Source organism: Coffea arabica, chromosome 6c, assembly GCF_036785885.1.
Source record: "Coffea arabica cultivar ET-39 chromosome 6c, Coffea Arabica ET-39 HiFi, whole genome shotgun sequence".
Lineage (NCBI taxonomy): Eukaryota > Viridiplantae > Streptophyta > Magnoliopsida > Gentianales > Rubiaceae > Coffea > Coffea arabica.
Window position 1 is genome coordinate 23,957,965 of NC_092320.1, and position 13,417 is coordinate 23,971,381.

The window sequence follows — 13,417 nt, forward strand, 5'->3', positions numbered from 1 at the left end:
ATGGACACAACAGAAAAGTTGGAAGCTTGTCAAAGAAAGAAGAGTAATGGGAATGCACCATTCAAAGCTGGGAGATTCGAGCTTGCATCGAAGAAGTATGGAAAGGAATGTAATTTTCATGAGGATAATAGCAGGCGCTTAGATTTCTCTAATAGATATATGCTTCATCAATGAAATTAGAAATCAATCGTTAATAACTTTGAGGAGAATATTCCTCGAAAGTAAATTTCTTTCCCACTTCACATAATGCAGGCTTCAAAATACATTGAGTTCGATCACTCTTTCAATGATGATGAAAAGTCCTTAGAAAGTTCTTTACTGTCGTCGTGCAGTTTAAACAATGCTGCTTGCAACTAAAACTTGAAAAATATTTCAAGGCTTCAAGGCTTTTCACCAAGGTTAGTTTTCTTGAACTTTCTACATACCAGTTTTATTTTGTCCCATCCATTTGTCTTCTGTATTTATCTATGGCTATCTGTCATATCTACTTGCAGCTAGGATCAGGGGTGCTTATAACCTGGGACAACTTCTTGAATGTAGACTGATTGAAAAATGTGTTCCATGGACAAAGATGACTTAATGTAGCATTTTATGATGGATTAATTCTATAATGGATAAAGTGCAAACATCAATTGATTACTTTGGTGCCTACAACATGTTTAGAATGACTAAGTTTGCAAGGAAAGCTATAATCTGCTATAATATGCGTTTCTGAAAGCGCTGATACAGCCCATTTCAAACATACATGCTGACCTTCAACTGAAGTGATATGTTCCAATTCTTATAGCACGTCTGTGGAAAACTAGAACAAGATCAAATCCATGGAGATATGATGACACGTCTCGTTTCTTTTTCTTCTAAATGAGTTCATTGATGCATTTGTTTCTAGCTTTCCCCATGTGGTTGGCTAGCATATATAACCTTTGAGCAAGGATATGAAGTGCTATTCCTTTGAAGGTTGTACACTGATAAAGACCCCGGAAGACCATCGCTTATGCCCCAATAATTCACATTTCATAATCTGATTCTTTGATTCTATCATTTTTCTTGAGAAAACAAAACGCAAATTGGTAGTGTTGTATGCCAGTTTGGATTTAGCATTTCACAGTCCCCGACACTAAGCTGCCTAGTAAATCCCCCTCTCGTAATTCCAATAACCCTAAGTCATGGCAACAGTTTCTAGAAGTAGATCCATGCAGTGTGGAAGCTCTCTTTAGAAGGTCACAAGCATACCTAAGAACATCTGATCTGGAAAAAGCTGAGGGTGATATCATGCGAGCACTTGCAATAGATCCAAACAACAGGTTTTCACCTTGATTGTCCATCAACAGCATAGCTGATATTCAGTCTTGTTGAATCTTTTCTTTGCTTAATTTGTCTCATTTTACTCCCAAATCTGATTTTGAATTAACAGAGAAGTGAGGCTCGATTACCAGGAGCTGAAAGGCAAGAAAAGGCAATATATTCGGCATGAAGGCTGAAGCTGAAATTTTTACCAATATGCTGTCAAGGAAGGGATAGTATCGGCATACTAAATATCGCAACTGATATTTGAAGTGATTTTTTGCCACAATAATGTGCTTCACACCACATATTGTGGGAATGAGTATTAAGATTTTATTGAGGTTAGTTGTGACTACTCTCTCATATTTCAGACACAAAAGCTAAGAGGTTTCTCTTACTGACACTAGTCTTTGGTATCTCGAAGACGGCGGTTTCCTGTTAATTAGCTGGTTGTTGTAGCTTCATCTCCAGAGCCTTGAGTAAGTAAAATTTACGAACTAATGTGACAAAATGAATGATTAGTTAATCAATATTTTTGAACCCTATTAAACATAAAGCCATCTTCAATGAATCAATTACTCGTGAACCTGACGCATCAATGTGTGAAATTTGAAACATTTAATAATCTAATTTGCAATCACCCATATTTAGAATAAGACATATATATATATATATATATATATCTTTCATGGTGAAAACATTGTTATGGAGGTAGACATTGTACAATATCTCCATAAAGCCATCTTCAATAAATCAATCACTCGTGAACCTGACGACGCATCAATGTGTGAAATTTGAAACATTTAATAATCTAATTTGCAATCACCCATATTTAGAATAAGACATATATATATATATATATATATATATATATATATATATATATATATATATATCTTTCATGGTGAAAACATTGTTATGGAGGTAGACATTGTACAATATCTCCATAAAGCCATCTTCAATAAATCAATCACTCGTGAACCTGACGACGCATCAATGTGTGAAATTTGAAACATTTAATAATCTAATTTGCAATCACCCATATTTAGAATAAGACATATATATATATATATATATATATATATATATATCTTTCATGGTGAAAACATTGTTATGGAGGTAGACATTGTACAATATCTCCATAAAGCCATCTTCAATAAATCAATCACTCGTGAACCTGACGACGCATCAATGTGTGAAATTTGAAACATTTAATAATCTAATTTGCAATCACCCATATTTAGAATAAGACATATATATATATATATATATATATATATATATATATATATATATATATCTTTCATGGTGATAACATTGTTATGGAGGTAGACATTGTACAATATCTCCATAGAATAACAGGAAAAACTAGAGACAAACATCTAAAGCAAAATCATTATTATAGATCTCTCGAAAAATGCTATTGTAAGTTGTTAGGTAAAAACTTAAGGGCTCCTATTTTTATGATGGACTGAAATAGGGTTCTCAAAGTAAACTATTGATGTTAGACAGGATGCGGGAATTGAATCAAAAAAAAAAAAAGAAAAAAGAAAAAAAGACAGATTGCAGGAATTTAAACCACACTATTGAAGTTAGATAAACTGCAGGAATTTAAAATACGCGATTGATATTAGATGGACCGCAGGTTGCAAAAGATTGGCGATATTGCCGGAGCTAAAATTTTCTTGCCAAAGCAAGTTTTTTTAAAAACTCAAAAATACCCCTTCGCTTGTAAATGCTTAAAGATAACTTCATAAAGCTTCCCTAAGGTTTCTAACAATTTTACTAATTTCCCCTAAGATTTGCAAAATTACATAAACCTCCTCTAAGATTAAGGTTTTGGTAATAAAATTAGTCCAAATAAGAAAAAATAATATTAAGAAAGTATTTTAAAGAGAGAGATGAAACTCTTATTCCATAAATATCCCTTATGCATATATATAAGTTATATTAGTGAAAGAATGAAATTAATTAAAAGTTAGAAAAAATTAACACACATATTTCACTATTCAAAAAGTTCACATTCAATACATTAAATGATAAAAAATAAGCAACAAAACTACACTCAGGGAAAATTTCAGAAACCTCCCTTGAGGTTTCTAACAATTTCACTTGGCTTCCCTCAGGTAAAAAATTACACTTACCTCCCTTGGCATAGTAAAATACCTATAATGTCCTCCACTTGGTAGACAATTTTAAATTTAAGACAATAAATTTACAAAATCCAAAAAAATTCTATTTTTGTCTCTTGTCTATTTTTGCTTCTCTCTTTTCTAATTAATATAACCTCTTTTACTATCTTCAATTTTGTGAATATTAGCAAATTGAAATTTACAAAAGCAACAGAGAGCAGATTATGTGTCAAATTAGAAGGAAATGAAGAGACTCGCAGTGATAGAAAATAAATAATGAAATTGATGATTGAAATAGAAAGAACTAAAGATGTGAAAATTGTCATATTTTGTTTATTGTCAAAATTTTTTTTTATAAAATGTCAATAATTACATATGAATTTCTTTCATTGGATTAGATTTTTTATTATGAAGGTAGAATTTATTCTCTACTATTGAGATATTAATATTTTTAAAGCCATGGGAGAGTTGTAATGATGGTTTTAGATGAGATTAGCTTGTATTAAAAGGTATTTGAGTATTGATATTTAATTTTTGGTACAACTGATTGTCAATTGGTTTTGTGTGCATGTTTTTCTTCTTTTTTTCTTTTAGTGGCAAGTATTGATATCTTTTATGTAATTTAGGATTTTTTGAAAGCCTACTTGATTTTAGAACTTATGCTTGGGTGGTTGTTAGGGACTAAACTTATTAATTTATGTAAAGTGTGGAAGAAAATAATTAAATATACTATATTTTTCTTTTTTTAATTTTGTACAAAAGGGCAATTTAGGATTTTTGTGAGAAAATCTATTTTGTTGGACCTACATTGTTACTAAACATTAAAAGAAGGGGGATGTATATGCAATTTTTAAAACCTGAGGGGAGCTCTTTATAATTGTTAAAAATCTCATGAGAGGTTTGTGAAATTATCTCCTCCACTAATAATCACAAGATTCAGCAAAACAGACCAGTCATCTCTCTTAAGATGAGGTTTGCTATGATTTTTGTGATTTTCAATAGGAAAAAATTTCAAAATTTACCTTTCTTTTATCTTCTTTCTCCTTTACTTTCACGAAATTACTTTACAACTATCACACTTTTAAGAGTTTCACATAAAATTTTCTCATGAACAACCTTCATTTACCTGGTGTTTTTTCTTCTACCAAAACCATTCTTCTCACATTATGTACAACTGATTTTTGATTCTTGTCAAACTCTATCAATTACAAAATAACACCATTTGGTATATCAATTTGTTCTTCATTAAAGAAACTTTTAATAGTTATTTCCGTTAATTAGTTACTAATAATTAATTAATGCTCCAATTACTCAATCATTAGAGGATATGTGAGTAATTTCTCCCCCGTGACATAAGTAACTAGGTCCACAATTTTGTCAAGAAAAGTAAGTATAATTTTACAAATTTCTGGAGAGATGAGCGAAATTGTCAGAAACTTCATGGGTGGTAGTCGCGCCAAAATTTTGGGCCCCGGCCACGACGCCCCAGCCCCACCTTAGCTACCATCTCATGTGTCGTTGCATGCTCCATCAGTAGTACATCGGATCCCAAATTCCTGCCTCCATCCATTTCCTTTCTTGTCTGGATATCCCATAGCTAATGTTTTCGTATTACTCTCTCTTCGTCTACTATTTCTCATTCTTGCAACCCAAAGGACATTTTTTTTTGGGGTTCTTTTTGAGAAGTAAATGCTCCGGAAAATAAATGAAATCTCTTTCACTGTCGGGAAAAAAAATGTAACTTAAAGAAATTCGATTATCCTGCGACACACGAACTAAACTAGGGATTTTTGGTCATGAATGGATTGGATATAATTTTTTTATTCATCATCGATTCATAACAACAGGTGCTAACCAAATCAATCCTAGTGATTTTGTTGCTCGCGATCTGGTGTTGGATTGAAGTTATTTGCATCGGAGAGATTGGATTGGTCAACTCTCTATTCTCTGTGGAGCTTAAATTTTGGGATTGGCAAAAGCACCAGAATATCACCTTAAAAAAAAAAGCTCCAGAAAATCTGAATTTTGTTTTTTTCCCCACAATTTTGGGTACAAATCAACTTTTGAGAGTGTCATATAAGTTGGATACTCAAAAGTGGAGACCAATGGAGGGCACTTTCGGATTTTTAAATAAATTTGCTTGGGTTGGAAAATTTTAGCTCTGCAATATCACAAACCTATAATCTGTTGCATAGTTATTTTTCCAACACATCGATTATAGTATTCCAAGGCCATCCTTGTCAAATTTCCATCGAAAACTTAAGGGTAAAAAACAAAAAAATGCCCTGTGATAAATCTAATATACAAAAAAACTCCTCGTAGTTTCAAAATATACAATACAGCACTCCATACTTTGAATTAAATTGTAAAGGTAATAGAATCCGTTAAACTTAACGGAAATGGACGAAATGACCAAAATACCTTGATATAATTAAGCAAAAGACAGCTCAAAAAAATCATTTGTTTTATTCTCTAGATAGATAGAATTGAGGGTTAAGGGATAGAATAGGTATATTTGTTAAAAATTAGGTATAATAACTTTTTTTAGGTTCCAATAAGTCATTTCCGTTAAGTTTAACGGGTTCTATCACTTTTACAATTTAATTTAAAGTACGGGGTGTCGTGTTGTATATTTGAAACCACGGAAGGTTTTTTCTGTGTATTAGGTTCACCACATGGGGTTTTTTTGCATTTTATCTAAAACTTAATCAACTACACAATTTATCAAATTTTAATGAAAAGTATTAATCGCACTCCACTTTTTATTAGTCACACTCTCATCATTCATTTTATCATATAGTATAATAAATAAAAACTATATGATAAATACGATAGTGAGAGTGTAATTAACAAAGGGAGTGCAATCAATATTTTTCCATTTTAATTTATCATAATAAAAAAAAAATTTTGGAGTGTAACACGAGGATTTCTCGGGGTGTCATTCATTATAGTACTACATTGCTACCACCCAAGCAAAAAAAAGTTCAAATTTACACAACATTTCCAAAATTATCTCAAAAAGACTATACTTAACATTTAGATCTATAGTCTATAAAAGACATAGAACTAGGGTTGCAATCGACTCAATTAGCTCGCGAGCAGTTCGACTTGAGTTCAGTCAATACCGAGCTCGATCCGAGTATTAATATATATGAGTCGACTTCGAGTAGCCATTTGTTAGGTTCGATTACTCGACGAGCAGCTTGAAAAATTCGAGTTAATGTGAAATTACAAAAATACCCCTTCATCAATTAAAATCGAACTACCTTCTAGCTTCTCACGAACTAGAATATCGAGTGAAACTCGAGCTGACATATCTAGTTGCTCAAGAGCCAGAAACAAATTGAGCTTGAACTTTCTTTTTTCTAAGTCGAGTCGAGTTCGAACTTCATTTTTTTGACTCGACGAGCTCGAGTGTGAACTCAAACTCACACATTAACAAGTCTAACTCAACTCAATATGTTTAAAACTCGATTTGATTTAACTCGTTTGCAACTCTAGTTACATAGATTGACTTCAATTTTCAACTGGTTTTTCAAATTTCAAGTTAGTCCAAGTTAACTTGGTGCAAATCTAAGAGTTAGAAAGTGATCATCCCAAGAAAATCCAATAATCAGGTTTCACTTCATCAGGGCCTAATCTCCCTTTTGACGTCTTGTCTTCAATAATGGAACACCGCAATGTCATCCACTAAACTAACCTAGCACAATTAAACGCACTTATCAAGTTAAGTTTTAAGACAAGATTTGGACCAATAGTCAAATACAAAACAGGCACTAGTGTAAAACTCTAAAATTATCCCCCACTTCGTTAATTGTATACAGCTTTCACGAAAATATATTTACCCCTTCGCCAAGAAAAACGACATCAAACCCATTTCTTATTATAGAAAAGATCTGTTATGATTACCCCTTGTTATGATTACCCTTGTCATGTTTACCCCTTGTTATGATTACCTTTTTCTCATGAGTATTTATTTAAGAAAAACTCGCTCAAAATGTTTCTCACATTTTGTCAAATAAAATTTTTCATTCTTTACTTTTAAAATAATAGTTTTACATCTTTTACAAATTTAAGTCAACAAAATTTGGCCCCAACCTAGATTTTTCTGAACATTTTTTCATTTGAAATCATCACATGACTCACATGTGATCATTTTAAAGTACAAAAGGCCGGATTCCACTTATTTAAGGGCTGAAATAAATATGGAACAAGTCAGATCTTACTTGTTTAGGAGAAAAATGAATATAGTTTAGATCATATCCCACATTTTTAAAGATAAAATGAATATGGATCAAAACATTTGTTTTTACAGTAAATGGTATCTATTTTTTTGCTCCTAAAAAAATGATTATGTGTGAGTTACGTAACAGATTCAGGTAAAAAGTAGTCGAAAACTTAGGTTGAGACTATATTTTGCTGAATTAAATTTGTAAGGGATGTAAAATTAATATTTTAAAGTTAAATGATGAAAAAATTTATTTGGTAAAATGTAAGGAATGTTTTGCATGATTTTCTTTTCATTTTCTTTTTATTTAATTGCTTTTTGATTATTTTAGATTTTCTACCTCTTATTTCACTATATATATATATATATATATTGTAGAAAGGATTTTAGGATGGTTAAATCATAATGCTTCTAACTCCTCATTCTTTGTTTTATATACAATTTTGGATTTTTTAATTATTATATATCCTTTTCAAGCCATTTGAATTTAAAAAGTAAAAAGTGGCTCCATTCCACTTATATAGGAATTTGATTCGAAATCTATTAATGTGAGGATAAATAAAGAGAAAACATCACCAAACCGACTAAAAGTGAAAAGTAAATAATAATATTTTACCCTTTAACTTAGTAATCTTAACTAAAAGGGCAAATTATATAGAAAACAAAAAAAATAATATTCATTGGTCATGGATTTAAAAAATCAAGAATGGTACCATTCATGAACCCTAAATTATGAAATCACTAAATAAAAAACAAAGTACTACTAGCCATTCAACATGAAAATTTTTATTTGAAATCTTTATTTTTGATGAAAAATAATAATAAAAACAACATCGATTATACCAAAAAAATTAAAAACATAACAATGTAGTTTAAAGATATAAAACTTTTGACTCTAAACTATATATCTATTTAATTTATGTATATATATATAATCCAATTCGACCCTAATTAAACTTGAATAAGAGTGCAAAACCAAAAGCTAAGAATAGCTTGGGTATTATTGATTATTTTGCATATTCTTATTATTTTCTTCATATGCAAATCTGTAATTGCTATGTCATTTTTATATTTTTTGTAGTAGTTTATAATAATTCTGAAAACTCTAAAAACACATCTTACAAAGATTTTTTTTTTATAAATCTATATTAAAGTTTATGAAGAACAGTACTCTATAAGCACTCAACAATTTTAGGGTTACAAGATGGGAGAAACAAATTTTCTAAAATTGAGGAAAATGAAATAGTTATAATTTATATTTTTAATACTAATAATTTTGATATATGGGTATAACATGATATATTGATAAATAGGTCTACAATTGTTCTACTATATAAATCATTATAAATTAAATTATTTTATTCAAATTATTGTAATGTATTGACAAACAATAGGTAAAGAAATTTTGATTTCAACTTATTTAAGATATTAAAACTAAGAAAGTTTATTTTGTGCTTATGAAATAAAATTTTTTTAACATGTTAGGCATATACTTCTTTAAATTTTTTTTGCCTTTTTCATATACTTTATCCTATATTATAATATATAAGTATATATATTATTGTTTTGAATTAAAATATAAATACCCTATACTATCATACTCCCTCCGTCCCACTTTGATAGTCCTGTTTTCCTTTTTCGTCTGTCCCAAATTATAGTCCACTTTCCAATTGAAGAATGTAGTTGTATTTTAATTTTCCTAAAATACCCTTATTTAATGTAAGTTGTTGTTACTATAAACCTACCCCATTTAATGAGAATTGATTCTTTTTTTACCATCAATTCAAGTTCCCATAAAATTGTACTCTATTTAATGTGAGGGTATTTTAGGAAAATAGCAATCTAAATTTACTTTTCCAACAAAATTAACTACTTTTTCTTAAACTATGTGAAAAAAGAAATAGGACTATCAAAGTGGGACGGAGGGAGTATATAATTATATATAAAATATTATTTTGAATTGAATTGGGTTAGAATGATAGTTATATCTCTATTTGCCGACAATCTATTCTTGGATAATTCAATCATTATATTCGGAAAACTCGTCGTGTAAGATTTTGTACTCAATCCCTACCGCGAAGCCAAACCCAAAAGCGACTGCTAAAGATGGTGCTGTTTATTTTCTTCTCCCACAACTGGCGAGCACGAGAGCAACCGGTGTAGACTTTATTGGTTCACGTGGCTCAGTCACGGGCTCAACAGGAACTAAACGTTAAATTTTTTTAATTTCCTCTAGCCTTTATCGTCCTCGAAAAGTTTGAATTTCGAGGCACTAAGGCGTGGACAACCCCACCAGTTTTGGAACATACTGAAGCGAGGGCATGCAGCCCACAATCATTTGGGGTATAGTAAGTCAATGATTCGTGACATATTCTTCTGTGGCACTTTCGACCAGTGGTGAATTATCCATCGAGTTTTATTGGAATTGTATTTTTCTGTTTTTTTATTTATATTAATTATTATTATCTACATTTGCTCTACTTCTACTTCTATTTTAACCTATTTTGAATAGTGACCCAATAGGGCCATGAGAAATCAATGTGAATTGAACCACTATCGGATCATACAGGTGTATTACACACTTATATGGATTTAAAAGAAATCACATTAAGTAGTAAAGTAAGGTTTGAACCCTTGACCTCCCAACCACAAGACATACAGTAGCTAACTATTATGGAGGTGGCTATTATGGAGGTGGTTGATTTAGAATTGTATTTTTCTTAGTTGTTTGCTTTTTCATGTTGACGGTGCTCGGGTATGCAATTGTCATGTGAATTCCACCGTGCAAATTATATGCATTAATAGTATAAATTTAGGTGCTAATAAATGTAAAAACCAAAACAGATTAAGTATATTATTACTTATTAAAAATTGTGTTTCGCAATTAGTTTTATCCATCCAATTTTGAATTAATTCCATCTAAATCATTAACTGTACAGTGTAGTTGTTCCTATTTTACTTAAGTCAGGCGTATTTATATTTTTTAAATTAAAATATCTCACTTTAAAATTCAGCAATGAACGTGAAAATTCGAGTATCGTTAAAAAAAATGTAAAGTGAAATTTACCCTGTTTGTATTATTCTTAGTTAGATTGGTAGGTTATCTAAGACCTAACATTCTATTTTGCCAAACCGTAAGGTGCAATAAGTCAAAAGTTGTATATGAATGATACTCAGGGGCGGATTTAAGGTGGGGGCACTGGGGGCATGGGCCCCCACTGCCTCCCCTCAAATTTGTATAATAGTTATACAATTTTGATATAATTGTAAAGGTGTCATTAAAGTTTTTTTTAGAACAAATGTGAAAAATAGGTCACAAAATTTATATCATTCATTTTTCTCCCTTGGTCTCCCATTTTTTCTCCAACAGAGTCAAATACCAATTATATCAGTCTTTTCTTTTGGTCCCCACTCCCCAATTCCCTTTCCTCCTCCGGTCCGCATTTTCCCTTCACAACCGACGGCTCTTCTTTCTTCCTCCATTTGTACTTGTTGGTGAATTTATTATTTTTTTACTTAAAAAATTAGAAAAAGAGTAGATAAAAAATTTTGGTGTTATTTTTACCCCCACTAAAATTTTTTTCTGGCTCCGCCCCTGATGATACTCTATCAACCATTCTAAATGCTAAGGATCTAAGTTACGAGCCAAAAGGCGAAGGATGTAAGGTCATGATTAAAAACTAGCGACACTATACAAATTATATTTGACTACATTTTTTTTATTAGTATCGTATCTCGCTTTTGCTCGCCTTTGTTTAACACTTGTACTCCATGAAGCCATTAAATTTGTTGAGATATGCCAACTTTAGCATATGTTTTTAGATTCATTTAGTACTAGAATAATTTAGTTAGCTATTGAATAAATTTAGTTGTTAGGATATGTAACAAATATTTTTGCTAAGATTTAAATTATGTTTTGTTGAGATTTTTTAGGATAATTGTTAGTTGAAAATTATGTTAGTTTATTTCATTTAAATACTATAAATAGTGAGTTGATGAATGAAAAATATAAGGTTATTTTCAGTTTTCAATACAAGTCTTTTGTATGCCTTTTTTTTTACAATATTAATTAAGGTATTGTTTCTTAGTTTATGTCCTAAAAATCAACAAAGTAGGTTCAAGAGTATATTTTAAGGGTCTGTATTGTTTTTTGAGAGTGAATGCATTCACTGAGAATCCTTTATCAGTTCAAAACCATGATAGAAAAGAACTTTTTATCAAATATTTCAACTTTTGGTGGTAAAGCTTATCAAATTTGGGTAGTTAAATTTTGGATTTATTGGGTAGTTAATGATCTATGGGATGTGGTGGAAATAGATCATGTTCTAGAACTATTTAAAGAACCAATTGATACACAAATTAGAAACCATAGAGTTATAGTTAGACAAAAATCCAAGTATAGTATTCACATATCATTTTTTGATGCCGTTTTCACAAAGAAAATGACTTTTGATTTGATTAAGAATAAACTATTCTCAATTAAAATGAAAGGAAAAAGTTTCCCTATGAATTGGTCGGATCTTGACATTTCTAAAGTGGAGCATGATGAAATCAAGAATTCATATCTTGAAAGAATTCAAGAGGAGATCATTGATAAGTTAAGAGGTATTAAATTGATTGCTGATATTTTTCAAGAGTATAATGTCTCTGTTTTTGGGTCTACAGGTTTTGACGATGATGAAAAAAATTTATGAAGAACTATGAAGAGTTTCATATTTTCTGTACTGGTCCAAATATCGTTGAAAGGTGTTCTACTTGAACCTATGAAAAAGGTTATCTAGATATATATATATATATATATATATATATATATATATATATATATATATATATAAGCCATCTTGTATTTGGAGTTTGGCATAAGACGCAAAAAGAAGTGGTTTGTTACAAGATTAATCTTTAGCTTGTAAAAAAAAATCAAAAGAAGTTTGTTGTATATATATAAAAGCCATCTTGTATTTGGAGTTTGGCATAAGACGCAAAAAGAAGTGGTTTGTTACAAGATTAATCTTTAGCTTGTAAAAAAAAATCAAAAGAAGTTTGTTGCAAGGATAATCATGAGTTGCAAAACTTCTTGTAAAAGGACTTGTCTATAATGGGGCTTAAACATTTAAGAAGAGAATTAGGGATGTGCAGCAAAATTGGCAAGGATAAATGTTGAAATATGCCAACTTTTGCAAGTTTTTCTAAATTCATTTAGTACTAGAATAATTTAATTAGTTATTAAATAAATTTAGTTGTTAGGATATTTTTTTAAACAAATATTTATGCTAAGATTTAGATTATATTTTGTTGAGACTCTTTAGGATAATTGTTAGCTAGAAATTATATTACACCTTGTTTGGATTGTGATTTTTTGCAAAAAAAAATTTTATGTTTTCCGTAAATACACTTTTTAATTACCTTTTTACCTCACATACATCAAATCGTTACAATTCATTTTTTCTACAAAAACTCCTAAAAACATTACAAATAGTGTGTTGATAAATGAAGAACATAAGGTTATTTTCAACCTTCAATACAAGTTTTTTGTAAGCTTTTTTTTTGCAACATTAATTAAGATTTTTTTATTAGTTTATACCCTAAAAACCAACAAAATTAATATAAAAGGACGAGTGCCGCTCTAAAACATGGATAATATGAGTGTGATGCTAATAAGTCTAAGAAAGGACCCAAAACCTTATGAGTGTAATAAACGATCCAAAACGTTACACTCCTTTTTTTTTTTCTTTTTTTTTTTTGCAAAGAACCTTACACTTCTGTTATGCATCCT

The 13,417-nt window shown here is 30.3% G+C and overlaps 1 protein-coding gene across 1 annotated transcript; it reads left to right on the forward strand.

Moving 5' to 3' along the window:
• Window positions 1-1,481, forward strand: LOC140008693 (peptidyl-prolyl cis-trans isomerase FKBP62-like). The gene is made up of 3 exons (XM_072053548.1): window positions 1-109; window positions 1,109-1,304; window positions 1,415-1,481. Exons 1-3 carry the CDS (start codon window positions 1-3, stop codon window positions 1,479-1,481), a joined length of 372 nt encoding a protein of 123 aa, XP_071909649.1.
• The last annotated feature ends 11,936 nt before the right edge of the window (window positions 1,482-13,417 follow it).

Bases quoted from the DNA above. Each gene is read 5' to 3' on its own strand.
- LOC140008693 (XM_072053548.1), top strand. From the start codon at position 1: ATGGACACAACAGAAAAGTTGGAAGCTTGTCAAAGAAAGAAGAGTAAT. The intron at 110-1,108 runs GTAATTTTCATG...AGCATTTCACAG, and splicing joins GAAGAAGTATGGAAAGGAAT to TCCCCGACACTAAGCTGCCT. The intron at 1,305-1,414 runs GTTTTCACCTTG...TTGAATTAACAG, and splicing joins GCAATAGATCCAAACAACAG to AGAAGTGAGGCTCGATTACC.